Here is a 17,341-nt window from a genome sequence, read left to right as displayed (position 1 = left end):
GAATACCTGTTTTTGGCTATATCTCTTTCCTGGATAACTTACCAGTAATGTCCAATTTCTCCGCAAGTACCACCAGTCTACCAGTCCCACGAGATTTCAGGTTCAGCATTCAAAGACTCAATGTTCGAGGTCAGTTGTCACGGAGAAATTACGCTTCACCTGAGGATAGAATCCCCGTACCCGGTATGAGCCACGTCACGACAAAACCAACATAGTGCGTTTGCGACCAGCATGGATCCAGACCAGCCTGCGCATCCGCGCAGTCTGATCAGGATCCATGCTGTTCGCTATCAGTTTCTTTACTTGTTATAGGGTCTGTAAGCGAACAGCATGGATCCTGATCAGACTGCGCGGATGCGCAGGCTGGTCTCGATCCATGCTGATCGCAAACCCATTATGTTGGTTTTGTCATGGCATGGCTCATATTACTAATCTCCCCATTGAGCTAAGCGGCCGGACATTCTTTAATTTTGATAACCTCCCTTAAAGCTGCATGTCTCAAGATGAGCCCATTATTTAAAGAAAATCAAACTTGAAAAAAATGTACTAAGATTTTAAGAAAAGTAAAAAAGATTCATGATTCAAATAATAATTTACCTTTTATGTGTGCTTAATCACAGACTTTGCAGGAATTTCTACTACGTGACTAACACAGTGAAGGACACATAATGAATGTTCCGGCCTCTTTTTTTTTTTTTGGTAATTTACGAGGATTGTCACTGCCGTTTGCACTTTTTTGGTTCACTTCACAATATTTTACTTTTTAACAGATTCTTTAAATTTTCATGAAAATTATCATGAATTTGGAGGCATGCTGTTTTAAAATCAATAATTTTGATCACTTTTTTAAAAATTTATAATTTGGATCACTTTTTAAAATCTATAATTTGAATTACTTCCTTTAAAACGGTTGATGCACTAATTAAGTAGCGCATGTAGTACGCGTTAAATTATTGATATATTTTTCTAATGACAATGTGGCCATACCACGTGACTACTGACTAACATGTATTTTTCTATGAAATAGTGTCAAAAAACATATGACTTGCTAGAAATCGCCTGTTATGCCAAATGAGTGTGTACCGTTCCCCTCGGCCCAGGCTATGAAAAGAAAACTGTACTCGAATGTTCTCAAAAACCATTCAGGGGTTTTCAGAATTTTGATATACCGTGGATAACTGATATAATTACGGGTACTCTGCGCCTTATCTGATCAAAATCGGTTGAGTAATAAATAAGTTATGAATAAAAAACATACCTGAATCGGGTGAAAAATCGGCGTGTTCCGTACCCGAAAAGTCACGTGGTATGGCCACATTGAATGAGCAATATCTCCTCGAGATTTTGACCCAGAACATGAAAATATCTCAGAATCTAGCTTAAGCTACAGTCTCACTTATATCCCGACAGAGCCCCGGTAGACGTTCGGGCGATCCGGGAACGACCGGGAACAACCGGGGTACATCCGTTACTCTGCCGACAACGTCCTGGATGATCCGGGAACATCCGGGAACATCCGGCATTCGACCCCGGAATAAAATATTTAATATCACCGGGGTGGTCCGGGATGATCCGGGAAGTATAGGTTTGCCGGCTTCATCCTTAGCTCTGCCGGGAACGACCGGGGTTACACCGGGGAAGCACCGTAGCTCTGCCGGCACAAATCGGGTATGATATAGCCGGTAGAGCCCCGGTGAATGCCGGCAGAGCCCCGGAGGATGACGATGGAGCTACGGTTGATCCCGGTAGATCCCCGGCAAAGCCCTGTTCATTTCAAAAGAATCACGACAATTTGCGATGATTGCACTTGTTTGTATTAAAACCCTTATCCAGTCTGGCATAAGGATTTCTCAGAAAAGCATCATGAATTACTATTCTGGAACAATAGATATTATTTAAGATAAAAACTATGTATCAATTTTATCATTTTCGCGCGTTTTCAATCCACCGGGGTTCTACCGGGGCTCTGTCTGGATCGTCCTGGGCTCTGCCGGGGCTCTGCCTGGATCGACCGGGGCTCTGCCTGGGTCAACCGGGGCTCTTCCGGCGTCATCCGTGAACTACCGGGGAAGCACCGGCATGAACCGTAGCTTCACCTGGGCTCTGCCTGTATGATCCGGAGCGCATCCGGGATGGTTAGTTGGGAACTACCGTAGTGCTGCCGGGGTTAGTGTGACGGCAACAATAATTTCACCCCGGATCGTCTCCCGGATCATCCCGGTAACTTACCGGGATGGTCATGTGCTCTGTCGGGAGTAAGTGAGACCGCAGCTTTAGCACGTCAAACTAATTTGACTTGAACGGAATGGTAGAGTAAATCAAGTATTTTTGTTAGCTTTTTGTGTTGACCACATACAATAAAGGTATTAGGCAAGAAAAGGAATATCATTTCTTTATTCATGGCTGTACGGCGATTCAAATCATTTTTGGAAATGCTAATACTTGTAGAATTTAACTCATTACAGTGCTGGAGCAGTGACTCCTAGACGCTTGCAGAATTCACGATCACAAACTATTTTCGCAATTCTGCGGATGAAAGGCGAGATTTTAGCGCGCCTTGTCCAGTATATTCCGGAATTCGGTATTTAGTGTGGTGCTACAACACGTTTGTTTAGTTTTAGTCGTTTTAAAAGTGCTCTCCCATTCTCTATATTTGTATTTCTTTTTATCTTATAAGTTAGTAACATGCTTTCCACTTAGGAAATAATGTAAAGTCTATATACCAATTTAAGCACAGAAAATCGTATACACTTTTTAACCACTTGTTTCATCTCTAAAAAATGGTTCTATTTTAGGTATGCTAATACATAAAGACGTTTCAAAGGAATTAGATCTCCTTTCTGATCAGTGTGGACACTGAGTTTTGATAGGGCGTTGGTTCAAACCCCAAAATATGCAATTTTCACTTTCCGATTTTTGTCTTTTTTTTCCTCTTTTTGTTTGGTCAGATTTTGATTTTTTTTTCATATTTTTTTTATAATATTTTAATATCTCAATATCTTTCAAACAAGATGGTAAACTTTTGTAATTTTTTTATTTATGTCCAGAATATAGTACAGTTTATTAATATAAAGTTTTAAATGCCTTTTGAAAAACAGTTTATCATCAACCTTCTACCTTAAACGCCCGCTTCGTATGAAACACAATTACATTTACATAAGAGTTATAAGATATGAGCCGCGTCACGACAAAACCAACATAGTGCGTTTGCGACCAGCATGGATCCAGACCAGCCTGCGCCTCCGCGCAGTCTGATCAGGATCCATGCTGTTCGCTATTATTTTCTCTACTTGTAAAAGGGTTGATAAGCGAACAGCGAATGCGCAGGCTGGTCTGGATCGATGTTGGTCGCAAACGCACTATGTTGGTTGGCTCATATGATCTGAATCTAAATCTCACATATAGAAAGAAATTTGAATGCTTTATTTGATAGCATTGAGAGCAAGACTGATAATTATCATCTGTACTCCTAAGAATAATTACAAGCATTCTGACAAATTCTTTAAAGCTGTAATACAGAGCTGACATTGTGATACATTTCTATGCTTTATTCAATCAATAATTATTTATTTGTTTGTTAGCTTACGTATTTATCTATTTACCTTATCTTGAAATATTGTAAATATTGATTTCTAGATTGCTGTGTTCTGTAAATTGATATAGCTTTATGTTTACAGTTATATTTGACTACATGTTAATATTGTATCTAGCTGTTTACAGTGTTTTGCTAATTTTGTAGTTATATGTTTGTATATATGTTCAGCTCTTCATGTACATTGAAGGATCTTACTGTCTTACTGTCTTAATGTCTACTGTTAGACATTAACGTGACATTTACATCTTTTAAATGCTCACTGACTAATGGCTGTGTCATTAATGATACATCGTAAATTTTCGTAAATTATCAACACTATTTATACCGTCAATTTTAATAAGAATGAAAGTGTGTTATGTATTTGATAACCTTTTTGCAGTTGCCTTAATATTTTACTACCAATATAAATTTTCTTATGTAAGATTTTGTTTATATAAAAAATAGAACATTGTGAGCCTGTGTGCGAGATATTGCCCTCTCATTCTCGCATACTTCACCAGTCTTTCCACAAAGCACACATCATGCGTGCATAGGATATTAAAATAAACGATTACTTAATACAAAGCTTTATTATTCATTAAAACTGAACATGTGCAGGGCTGTAATACAATATGGGTTGAAATTGCAAAGAAAATACAAGAGATCTATCATAAAAAAAGCTAAAATAAAAGTAAAAAAAATCTAGCAGTAGCTTTTGCAAATATTGCATATCATCAGATGAAAAACAACAAGAATGCCAAAGGCAAAACAAAATTATTTTAAAAATATATTGAAATTGTTAATGATTACTTATTAGTTAAATGGATTTTTGGGTATTTTTTGTCTTTAGCCCGTCAGTTATCAGTTGAACTTCCCGTTAAATTAACATGGAAGGACTGAAATAAATAAGAATTTTCATTTATCATTTTAGAATTGCAAACTGAAGTCGGTGAATTTCATTGGTCATTCTTAAATAAAATGTAAAGGACAGTTCTAACCATTCTAAAATAAAATGTAAAGGATAGTTCTTACCATTATAAAATAAATTTTAAGGATAGCTCTAAAATAAAAATTAAGGGATAGTTTTTGCCACTATACAACAAAATGTAAAAGATAGTTCTAAAATAAAATGAACAAGAATGAGAACAGTTCTTTAACTTTTTGGTTAAGTTAGAAATTATTAAAAAATGTATAAAGTCAAACGTAAAACAAGGTAAAGAGACAACTAAAATAGAAGTTGTCCTACTTTGAAATATCATCGATATAAATATGGTATAATTTAATTTCAATGAATACAAAATAGGAATTTTCTTAGCTACAAGAAAAATTATTATGTCCTTGTTATGCAAGCACTGCTAACATTTCTTTGTGTATTGAAATAACATAATTTGCATGCTAACCAGTTTTACTTCGGCCGAGTATTGTTTTGTTTTTTTTTAAAGAAACTTCTTGTTTGTTGTAGTCCATGTTTTCTTCATTAGATTTATACCTGCGCACAGTTTGATGTCTCATCTATTTAATTGCAAAATATTATCGATCTATTGGCATCCAGTACCGTCTATGTCGTCTTAAATTACCATGAAAACGCTACAGCGGCGCAGCTCAAAGAACGCAGAGATCGTTGACATTTATAATACACCAAAATGCTTAATACAAAAATTGATCTTGACCAAAATTTGCCAGAGCTAAGTATATATTTGTACGGTTTCATAGTGTTTTCCTTTGCTAAATATATCTCCATTTGGCAATATGAGTCATTTAATGTACATGAAAAGCCAGGAGAAGAAGTTGTAAAAGTGACTAGCACGATTCATCCTGAAAACATAATCAAGGAAAATGAAGTCAATTTTTGAAATTAAGTAGTATAGACATACAAATAAAATGATTTCAGTTTGCACATGCGCAATTAGGTTCATCTAATTTGATCATTGTCACTGTATCGGGACATTCATGGACTATATCTGTCATTCTCCCATTTCTTTTTTTATCCATTGACATTACACATGCCTTCATACAGCCATTGTTTGTAGGACGGACGCATTTGCATCGTTTCCCTTGCCTTACCCAGCCTTTCCGTATCTTCATGAGATGGTTATCAATACATGGTAAAGATAAGCACAATTTAAGCAGTATAGTTATCCATGGAATGACTGAAGACAAAAATGTGATTGATTTATAGATAACTTGTGGCGTTTTACCCCATCCTGGTATACCCATTATAAGCACATGCACAATGGCAAGCGTCAATGCAGCGTGTCCGATCTTTGATTGTATGAAACGCCATTCTCGCCAATTCAGTGTGTTTGTAACAGACGGTAACGTAGAGACACAGACAAAGCATAACAGAATGAAGGAAAAGATTCCTGTCATGCAGGCAGCTTCACCTTTCCAGGTCATCCAGTTGATGTTCTGATATTCATACGTTTTGGAAAGGTTATAAGGAAAGACAATTTTGGTAGAATGATACCAAGATCTTAAATAGGTTGGTGACATTATCAAAACTGACATTATCACGTGTATTGCTATAAGTATGAATGATACCAGTCCAAGTTGTTTGCGAGTTTTTAACCATTTGTCTAACCATCTTGGAAAACGGTTGTATTTTGTCCCATTATACAGTTGAGTTATTCCTGCAAAACTACTGGCTAAATATGTAACCGACAAAACCGTGATCCCTGTCATACATATTGCCTTGTTTAAGACTTTCACAAAAATTTGTTCCCATTCATAAACAGTTTTTTCTATGAAATATATGTATATAAGAAACAGTTGCCAAATGATGAAAACTACAAGAGTGAACGCCAATGGTCCTCTCCATCCTGGTAATAACATGAGCGGATGCTTTTCGATCCGCCTTGCTGCTGTCAGGCTCCCGAAATCAACAGGAGTGAAGCCCATCATTCGGGCGATATTTGCTACCGTTTCTCTGGCAAAGGTGTCATTGCCTGCAATGAAGACTTGACGGTTATTCGTGGCATAATCATTTTCCATTGTGTAAGCGGAAATGACGTTAAATGCTTTAACTACTGATGCGCACGGAATGATTGTTTGAAGGTCTTCTGAATTTGAATGAGTCTTGCTTGGCTTATCCCTGTTTGAAACGTCCACAACAACTTTTCCCTTTAAAAGCTCGCCGTGATGCTGAAGCAGATCTTTGAAGTGTTCTGCATGAATTGCTAAGAAAATTACTGTTGCGGTTTTAATGCATTCTTCAGTAGATACAAGATTCATATCGCATGCGCATTCCTTCTCCATTGATAATGAAATTTCGTCTGGTCTTCTGCTTCCTATAATGACGTCATATCCGGAAAAGTATAGTCTTTTCGCCAAAGCAATTGCAAAGTCACCAGTACCAAGTATACCCACGGATTGCCTTTGTTCTGCCATTTTTGTGTCTGGAAAAAAACAAGAATATTAAATATGGAAATATTTGATTTTGAAATTATCATGCTAAGTTAAAAGATCGGTACTGTTTTAATAAGAATGTATGTTTCACAAAAATAACATGCTATCAAATGTTTCTTGTCCATGATCATATTTCTAGGTATAAAATGTATTCGTCCCTGATTAAATTTTATTACTGAATAACTTAATAATAACTGAATAACTTAATAATAACTGGAAAAAAACTACTAAATTATGACTGAATAACTTAATACTAACTAAATAACTTCCACAATGCTTACTTTGACCGCTTACACTATTTTACACGAAACAAAATTTTGTTCCACTTAGCGATTTATTTTTAAACCAATTTCAGGATAATTCTTTCTTAACCGATTTTTGAATTTGCTGTAACCTTTAATTTTTGCATAGTATAATATTTAAATTAAGCATACGATTCTTACAAAAAATAAATTTTAGAAATAATTTTATAAATTGTTTATGTTTAACATGCATTCTAAAAAATCATTTACAAAAGAGTAGAAACTAAGCCATATTGATACATAATTTAAAATTAGATACAATGAAAATATGAACCGATAAATGGTTATATAAATATATCTGTACAGGCTATAAAAACATGGTTATAACTATTGAATGTCATTATTGATAGTAATCAATCATACATTGAAGTAAGACATAACTAGAGTTGTCAGTAGGACAGCTTGCTCGACTATTCATTCTCAATACTTGATAGTAAAACAAGAGCCTGGTTAATGTAGAATTTTCTATGTTCAAAATAGCCATAAATTTTGTCAGAATCCATGTTAAAGTTATCTGCTTTAGCTGGTGACATGCTAGTATGCTTATATACATGTGTAAATAAGTGTGCGCAGTTTCAACCCATTCCCTTCAGTATTTTTGGAGATATCTTCTTGCACGCAGAAACTTTACCAAAGTGTGGCGCAGACGCCGACACACTTGTGAGTCTATTCATCGAATAGTCAAACTAAAATCAGATGAACGCATGGATAAAGGAAACCACGCACGCATTGGCCATTGAATTAAACTCTCCTTTAAATTATCAACAAAGTAATGTTATCTATAAAACTTGCAAAAATATGCTTACCAAGCTAATCTCTTGGGGGGGTATTTTCAAGTATGCATTTTGTTGTATAAATTTGCATGCATATTTATAATGTCCGGATGAATCCACTGATTGTTTTGCTGATATAAATTTTGTGAATTCTGTTTCAAGATGAAGTCGCCATGGTTTATATATGTACTGTGTTATATTGACGATGGGTATTTATATGGTTTGCCGAATAAAATTGATTAGAATAACTGATTTATTCATGTATTATACTTTTCAAAAAAAAACTGTTAACAACGCATTGTTTTGTTTGTTTGTTGTTTGTTTGTTTGTTTAATTGTTTGTTTGTTTGTTTGTTTGTTTGTTTGTTTGTTTGTTTGTTTGTTTGTTTGTTTGTTTGTTTGTTTGTTTGTTTGTTTGTTTGTTTGTTTGTTTGTTTGTTTGTAAAGGTATGTTAAGCCTAAAAAATCAAAAGGTATTACATTTGATGCCATGATCCAGTTTTCAAAAAGTTACTCATTGGCAATTTAGTAACTGAGCCATCTGTTGTTTCTTTTGCATTTTGGCAATTAGTACAGTTACAATGATTTCAGTATTTTGTGTGGAAGTTAAAATACTTCTTTGCATTCATTTTTACGGTGTTCCGTTTGGACAATCGTGATTTTTTATTTAGTCTGTAACCGGGTTGCACGATGGTACGATGGTGAAAACGCGATGGCACGATGGTGAAAACGCGATGGTACGATGGTTAAACGCGATGACACGATGGTGAAAACGCGATGGTACGATAGTGAAAACGCGATGGCACGATGATGAATACGTGATGGCGCGATGGTGAAAGCGCAATGACACGATGCTGAAAACGCGATGGCACGATGATGAAAACGTGATGACACGATGATGAAAACACGATGGTACGATGGAGAAAACGCGATGGCACGATGGTGAAAACGCGATGACGCGATGGTGAAAACGCGATGCTACGATAGTGAAAACGCAATGGCACGATGATGAAACGCGATGGTACGATGGTGAAAGCGCAATGGCACGATTGTGAAAACGCGATAGTACGATGGTGAAAGCGCGATGGCACGGTGGTGAAAACTCGATTGTACGATGGTGAAAACGTGATGGTACGATGGTGAAAGCGCGATGGTACGATGGTGAAAATGCGATGGCACGATGATGAAAACGTGATGACACGATGGTGAAAACACGATTGCGCGATGGTACGATGGTGAAAACGCGATGGTACGATGGTGAAAACGCGATGGCACGATGATGAAAACGTGATGACACGATGGTGAAAACACGATTGCGCGATGGTACGATGGTGAAAACGCGATGGCACGATGGTGAAAACGCGATGGTACGATGGTGAAAATGCGATGGCACGATGATGAAAACGTGATGACACGATGGTGAAAACACGATTGCGCGATGGTACGATGGTGAAAACGCGATGGTACGATGGTGAAAACGCGATGGCACGATGATGAAAACGTGATGACACGATGGTGAAAACACGATGGCGCGATGGTACGATGATGAAAACGCGATGGTACGATGGTGAAAACGCGATATAATATCACGTTTTCACCATCGTACCATCTTGATGTTACCGTCGTACCATCGTGTTTTCATCATCGTGTCATTGTACCATCGCGTTTTCACCATTTTACCATCGTGCATCGCGGGCAAGGACGAAATAAAAAGTCACAGTTGTCCAAACGGAACACCGTACATTAGCGTTAAAAATTGTATGTCCCTTGATATAATTACTTTACGAGATGCCTATAGCAACGGATTAATAGTTCGCATATGCGTGTTATGAATGAATCAAATGAATACATGTTTATCAATAAGTGCTATATTTAAGAAGCACACACCATGTTTATATTTTTAATTCGAATTCAGTGAATGTTTAAGTAAATGAATAACTTTGTCCAAGATATAATGTTTGTAAAAATTAAACAAGTATAAGTTATAAAAATTTATTCTTATAAAAATACAACAACAATCAAATACATGCAGGTATTTAACATTACGCTATTGAAAAAAGTTCTTGCCTGCTTGGCAATGATCTGAAGTAATGATATTTAAATGAGTTGTGCGCAGAGCTATAATATGCTGTACATGTATTTGTATTTGTGAACATGATTTGCCCATATATGAAAAAAAACATTCCATATCACATTTAGTTAAAAAAAAATCTAGATATTTGTAAAAACTGGGATGGACGGATTATTATTCCGGAAGTACGACGATACAAAATGAATTGTGCCTTATTGTTCTCAAACTTCAAATAAAATGGCATACCATACAATTTTGCCCTTTTTAACTATGCGACATATGTAAATATTTATAAATCAGTTGTATACTGTACTACTTTAAATGGTTTATGATCTTATATAATTTTGTTAATAAATAAAAGTTAAATGAGCCGTGTCATGACAAAACCAACATAATGGGTTTGCGACCAGCATGGATCCAGACCAGCCTGCGCATCCGCGCAGTCTGATCAGGATCCATGCTGTTCGCTTACCAAGCCTATTACAAGTAGAGAAAATGATAGCGAACAGCATGGATCCTGATCAGACTGCACGGATGTGCAGGCTGGTCTGGATCCATGCTGGTCGCAAAGCCACTATGTTGGTTTTGTCGTGACGCGGCTCATATAAATAACAAGGTTAAACCACAATGTCCTTGTAATCAAGTAATAAAAGTCCAGCCAAATCTTTGAAAGAGACCACCTTGGTAAAGAGACTTTTGTTGCTACATTCCTCTCATTACTTGAAAGATATACTATGCTCATATTAAGGTGACAGATATTTATTGAAATCTGGGAATTTCTTAATGGATATGACTAATTTGAATTGAAAGCTGCACTCCCTTTTTCTGGTCTTTTGATCCTTTCTTAAAGTTTAAAAAACCGCCAGTTATTTAATGACGCGATAAATCGTACCATGTTAACCTATAGTGTGTAGTATTTACAATGTAACATATCTGCTCTGTTTGTGCTCATTAAATGTATATTAAAAAAGACTGTATAGAAATTATTAGTATTTTGAAATACCAAGTTTGAGCATTATAAATCTTTAAGTCTTATGATTTCAATGTCTTGTTATTTCGTTTGTGAATTCCTCTATACGTAAACATATATCATGTATGAATGTAATAGTAAACTTTTATACATTCAGTCCCAAAACATGAATTCCATAACGTTTAAAAACATTCTTTGTAAAGTGCAAACATAAATCTTATAACGTTATTATAATGTTTCTATAGCATGTTAAATACTTTCTTCACCTGAAAATAAATAACCTTTAAAAGATCCTGTATGTTGAAATTAATATTGTTACCACACTTTATTGAAATTTTACATATGCATTATGCTTCTTAAACAATTTTTAAAAAAAAATCATGAAAATAAGGATGAACCATGCTGCTTTAAATCCACATACAAACCAACCTGGAGGCGTGATGCTTTAAATACAACTTACAAATCAGCCTGGAGGCGTGATGCTTTAAATACAACTTACAAATCAGCCTTGGGGCGTGATGCTTTAAATACAACTTACAAATCAGCCTGGAGGCGTGATACTTTAAATACAACATGCATTACCATGTATTACTTTCTATCTTATATACGTGACGAAATTGTAACATGTGTTTAAATCCGTCACAGCTGATACACACTATACATGATACATTGTTATTATTATAATCATGAAAACATATTCTACCGAGCGCTTATATACAGTTTCGCAATCCGTCGTTCTTTAAAAAGATAAAAAAAGGAATGACCGATAAACCTGAACTTAATATAGTAACATGTGTAGTTAACTATGGGTCTATTGATAAATAATAAAATTAAATTTAACTTAAAGGCGCATTAAGCCAAAGAAAAACAAATATTTTTTTCTTTCTTTTTAAAGCGCAAACATAAATTTTATAACGTTTAAATAATGGTTTTAGAGCATGTTAGACGCTGATCATCTGATGAAAGTAGTTTAATGTAGCAAAATGTAATTTGACTTCCATACAAAATAATATATCCCTATAACAGTACTAATAATAGCAAATAATTTGGTTCTGGTAATTAGCAAATGAGTAGTTTTTTGCGTTTTTTGTTTGTTTTTGAAACTATAACATGACACTAAAAGTCAAAAGATGTTAAGAAACAAAAAATAAAGCATTTCTGGGGAATAATGGGGCCTCAAGTGCTTTGCATTCGATTACATTGATTACATTTTACTTTCAGATAAAATGATAATGATATATTAAAACTTGATATTAAATATATCAATTGATACAAAATAAATATAAAATGTGATATTTTACAAATTAATACATAATTAAAAGAAAACGAAATTAATTACCTTTTAAAACTGAAATGTAAATCAAATCACAAGAAGAGTAAGTCACGAGTTTCAGTAAGATTCCTTCACAACAATTTAGTATGTATATATGTATACTCTATTATTTTATCATAAAATAAAAGTTTGAATAAATCAACGTATTGTTTCATGTAAAGGAGTGTTAAAATAAGACTAAGTAAACCTTCGCAAACGCAATACGAAACGCAAACTATCTATATGTTTAAAATCAATACTATAAAAATGAATCTGGTTTAAAAGATCGGCCAATCAATTTTCAGTGGGCGCTATCAACCTGTGGTGGTACTTACTGATAAACGTTATAAAAAGAAGCGATCTGGATTGTTCCTCGTTCCCTTTATCCTTCCTTGATACGTTTATAAAATGGCCTTCTTTTAACACTGTCAACATGACAACGTTGTGAAAACATATTTTTTTATTATTTACTTAACCAGGGTTAAACGTCGGGTTGCAAAATTTTATTATTTACTTAACCAGGGGTAAACGTCGGATCGCAAAATTTCTTACGAAGAAGACATCATCAGGTAAAGCGTTTAAAAGCATTTCGCTGCAAAATAAAATAAAAAAGTCTGGCAAATAAATTATAAAGTGTTTATCTCGGTGACTTTTGCTATTACAATGACGGAATTGTACAATATGGGGCACATTATATTTGAATTTGGAATGGTGCAAGGTTTAAACGTTTCCACTGTGTAAAAGAGTTGTATCCACGCATTCAGCTGCTACTGAACGTGTAGAGCTCTGTCAAACTATACGGATATCCGAGCTGCGTCTATTTCAGGAATGAAATCGCAAAGATTAAATTACGCTAACCCTTAAACTGAGAAATGAAGCTATCCTGCTTGGATTTCTAACTTTCTGAATGAAAACAAACCCGTTTTAATATCACATCATTACTTTTAACATATTTTTCAAGCTCGAATGTTAAACAGGTTCTTGACACTTATATTGTACACCGCTGACATAACCGGTGCCGGTGTCAGTTAAGAAATCTTAAGTCGTAATCAGAATAGGGCTCGAAGCTACGGTACAGAGACACCTTAACAATTCAGCCACCACTCACCACTTCTTAATGTAATGTATTGTAATGTTATGTTATGTTATTTTTGTTTGTTTTGTTTGTTTTGGGTTTTACGTCACATCGACACAGTATAGGTCATATCGCGACGTTCCAGCTTTACTGGTGGAGGAAGACCTCAGATGCCCTTCCGTGCATTATTTCAGGCACGAACGGGCACCTGAGTAGAACCACCGACGTTCCGTAACCTAGCTGGATAGCTTCCTCACATGAAAGAATCCAAAGTCCCTGTCGGGATTCGAACCCACAGCGGTGAGGGGCAAGTGGTTTGAAGTCAACGACCTCAACCACTCGGCCACGGACGCCCCTTGTTATGTTATGTTATGTTATGTTGTGGGACATCGGTGTAGAGCAGTAATGCATTAAAGCTGTATGCCTCCAGATAAGGAAAAATGTTTCAAGAATGTCAATCTTGAGAAAAATGTACTAAAATTTAAAGAAAGGTAAACTTTTCACAACTCAAGAAAAAATCTACATGTTCTATGTAATTAATGACTGGTATTGCTGTATTTATCACCATATTTCTACTGCGTGACCTACGCAATTTTGCATATTCTATTCTTATTTTTGGTAATATTTCGTAGATTTTAAGTGCCGTTTTTAAAGTAAATTATATTCATTGTTCACTTGAAAATATAATTACTTTTTAATACATTTTATGGTTTGATTTTATAAAAATTAGTATGAATTTAATAAGAAATAATAAACAAAACAAAAACAAAAGAGAAAAAACACACTTAAAAGAGGATATCCTTTCCGTATACTATTTTAGCAGTTGCATGGTTGGATAATGGTTTGTCGAGCTTTTTATTTTTCATTTCTTCTTCCTTCAGGAGAAAAAACCTATGTTCATTGCCATATGCATGATTTAACCACATACGCAACGTAATCGTACAGTGTCTGTCAGATTGATTTTTGTATTTTCTGATCGTAAGATCAGTAAATACATAGCTAACATTTACGGTCTAACACAAAATTTCCTAACAGTCCTAACAACGCAAAGTAGTTCTCACTCAAAACTGCTTAAAAACCAGCAATTTAAAAGAAAGAATAATTTTTAATGTAGGCATTTAACGAATTACAGTGCATTAAAAGTTTAGATTAGTCAATAGAAATGTGAGGTTACAATCACAAATTTCGCGGATGAATATCTTTTTTACCCAATGAAAAATGTTCGGCTATTTCCGTAAAGCTTCGGATTATCATGAATATCATTTTAATCAATGAAAATGCTATTTTTAGCTATGTCGCTTAATGAATACTCCAGAGGGTAGTACACAAATAAATCTGACTGCCGAGTAGTGGAATATATACATGTCGGACTGTTTTGGCGAGAAGATTTCCGCTAAATTATTTTCATCAGTGTTAAACATTAGGTTTATCGTGAACAAAATACCTCGAAATTAATAAGGATTGCAAACACGAAATGGAAATTCTCAATTTAGAATTACATAATGTATTCGTTTTTATTCAAGGTATATATGTATTACTTCTCCGTGGTGCAGAGATAAGCGGTCTCGTTGAGGGTGTGAGAGGCCTATGGTTCAAATCCTAGTCGAGGCAATTCTATTTTTTTTTTCATGCAAAATTCCATATACATGTATCAATCTCAAACTGTTATAGAAGAAAATCAAAACGCTGTCGCTGCGTTAGATGAATTATAGTATATAAAAATAAACTTATATAGGAAAGTACATACAGATAGTCAGTATGATTTAGATTGCAAAGATCAGAAAATACCATAGAGCTGCAGCCCTTTGATTTCTAATTGTCACCACACGTAAAAGTCTGAGGGAAGGCTTGAGTAGTAATTACTGATACTAAGATATGTAATTAAGTTTAGAACAAGAAACAGCAGACTTCCTCGGAAGTTGGAAGGGTATAGATTTAAATTTACGTAAATGTACACTTTGTAACAGCTCCGGAAGAATTGGAGATGAATTTCACTATCTCTTTACATGTATCGGTTCTAAGAAAAAGAATGTTAGATCGTAATTATGTTAGACATCCAAATATATTAACTATTAAATCTATTATGAATATGAATATAACTCATTGTAATGAATACAGATTTTTTTTGTTTATTTGTTAAGGAAATAATCACAAAATTTGAGAATAGGTAACATTTCTACATATTTGTTCATCATGTTCTTGAAAATGCGTGTTTCTCTCCATTTTGTTAAGTTGGATTGTATTAATATTATTATTGTTATGTGTATGCTATGCCTCTTTATGTAATGTACGTTTATATGCTATAGCTCAAATTGTCATGTGTGTACTCGTACATGAATTGAGTTCTGAAATAAACTTTGAAAACTTTGAAACTTCGATAAATCTGTGTCTTTTATATGTAAAATAGCTGTACATCTAAAAATATAATGAAACTCATCACCTATTTTTGTGGACTACCTATTTTCCAGTATTTGCCAATCGTATATTGTGTGTCAAGAAGAATGTTGATCAGTTTCATATTACGAGAGCCTATATTATTATATGATAAAATTACATTTCTAACAGTAGGCTTACAGTTGCACATTGAAAACAATTTTAGCATGATTTCGCAATATATCTTTTCATGTTGGGTTGTTTTTTATAATACACATTGTACAGATTTTCGATAGGTTTTATATGGTTCAGAATTAACGGTTATAAGCTTATATAATTAGAGCCATGCTTAGACGTGGTTATATTACAAACAAACTTGTATACATTACACGCCATATAACCTGTCAAATTCTTTATAGCGAAATTATTATACAGCATGTTTTTGGGGTTTTTTTGTTTGTTTTTTTTTAATTTATGGGAAAATGAAAATTGCTTCAAAAATGAGCAATAACCTTCTCTTTGGTTAATACAGTATCCAATGAAAATGGTCATTAAAACCGTACAGTAGGAATTATATAAATTAATTTGGTTTTTTTCCTTCTCTTTCCTTAAACTCAACGACATTAATATGTTTTATTAATTAACAAAACGCATGGTACTTGAGGACATAAGTGTTGACAAACAATATTATAAATAATAATACAAGCATGGCAAATATCGAATGAGGAAGATGACTCAGTTAACTTTCAGCATTATTGCTTTAACAAATACAGCTAGATTACGTAACAGAACATTATATGATATCCGCACAGGGCCCACGTTATTACAACGCCATTAAAATACCCCCCCCCCCCCCTAAAAAACAAACAAACAAACAAACGAACAAAACAAAACAAAACAAAACAAAAACAAAAAAACAAAAGCAAACAAACAAACCAAAAACAAAACGTCATGCGAAACAAGTTTTTAAAGATTTGTCGCTGCATATAACTTAACGCCGGTGTCTTGGTGAATATTTGATCTTTTAGCAGGCTTTACTACATTCAAATGTTACCATCACATGTTAAATGTTGGAAACAGTGTCTCGGTGCAAAGGCACTAGACACAATTATTTTACCAACATACGCTCATAATACTATCTATAAAGAATATTCTTTATAATTATATAGTAATATGAGCGTAATACTATATATAAAGAATATTCTTTATAATTATACAGTAATATGAGCGTATATGGGTAAAATAATTGTGTCTAGTGCCTGTGTCTGGGTGAAGGCGGGGTGGCTGTAACTTGCATTTTTCAGTACCGACCATGAACAAGTTCAATTAACCAGAGTCTGTAACATATTCAGTTTTGTAATTTTTTCCGGTTTCTATGTATTCTTCTTTTCTCTATGAACAAAATATTTGCACTCATTTACTTGACACTAATCTCGCGGTACCACTGGAATACTGTTTGGGCGCATACTAACCCCCGGCTCTTCAAT

The 17,341-nt window shown here is 34.6% G+C and overlaps 1 protein-coding gene across 2 annotated transcripts; it reads right to left on the bottom strand.

Moving 5' to 3' along the window:
* Positions 1-4,149: 4,149 nt before the first annotated feature.
* LOC132727066 (metalloreductase STEAP4-like) lies at positions 4,150-12,797 on the bottom strand. Of its 2 annotated transcripts, none has more exons than XM_060712477.1 (2): positions 12,742-12,797; positions 4,150-6,969 (listed from the first exon to the last, which is right to left on the bottom strand). In XM_060712477.1, exon 2 carries the CDS (start codon positions 6,959-6,961, stop codon positions 5,462-5,464), a length of 1,500 nt encoding a protein of 499 aa, XP_060568460.1. In that variant the 5' UTR covers positions 6,962-6,969; positions 12,742-12,797; the 3' UTR covers positions 4,150-5,461. The 2 variants fall into 2 exon arrangements, with proteins under 2 accessions (XP_060568460.1, XP_060568459.1); XM_060712476.1 differs by lacking the exon at positions 12,742-12,797 and adding an exon at positions 12,434-12,686.
* Positions 12,798-17,341: the final 4,544 nt, after the last annotated feature.

Source organism: Ruditapes philippinarum, unplaced genomic scaffold, assembly GCF_026571515.1.
Source record: "Ruditapes philippinarum isolate M1 unplaced genomic scaffold, ASM2657151v2 ctg123_1_1_1_1, whole genome shotgun sequence".
NCBI lineage: Eukaryota > Metazoa > Mollusca > Bivalvia > Venerida > Veneridae > Ruditapes > Ruditapes philippinarum.
The sequence above is the reverse complement of the archived record's forward strand: the minus strand, read 5'-3'. Positions and strand labels throughout refer to the sequence as shown.

Coding starts and splice junctions, on each gene's coding strand:
- LOC132727066 (XM_060712477.1), bottom strand. CDS start 6,961: ATGGCAGAACAAAGGCAATCCGTGGGTATACTTGGTACTGGTGACTTT.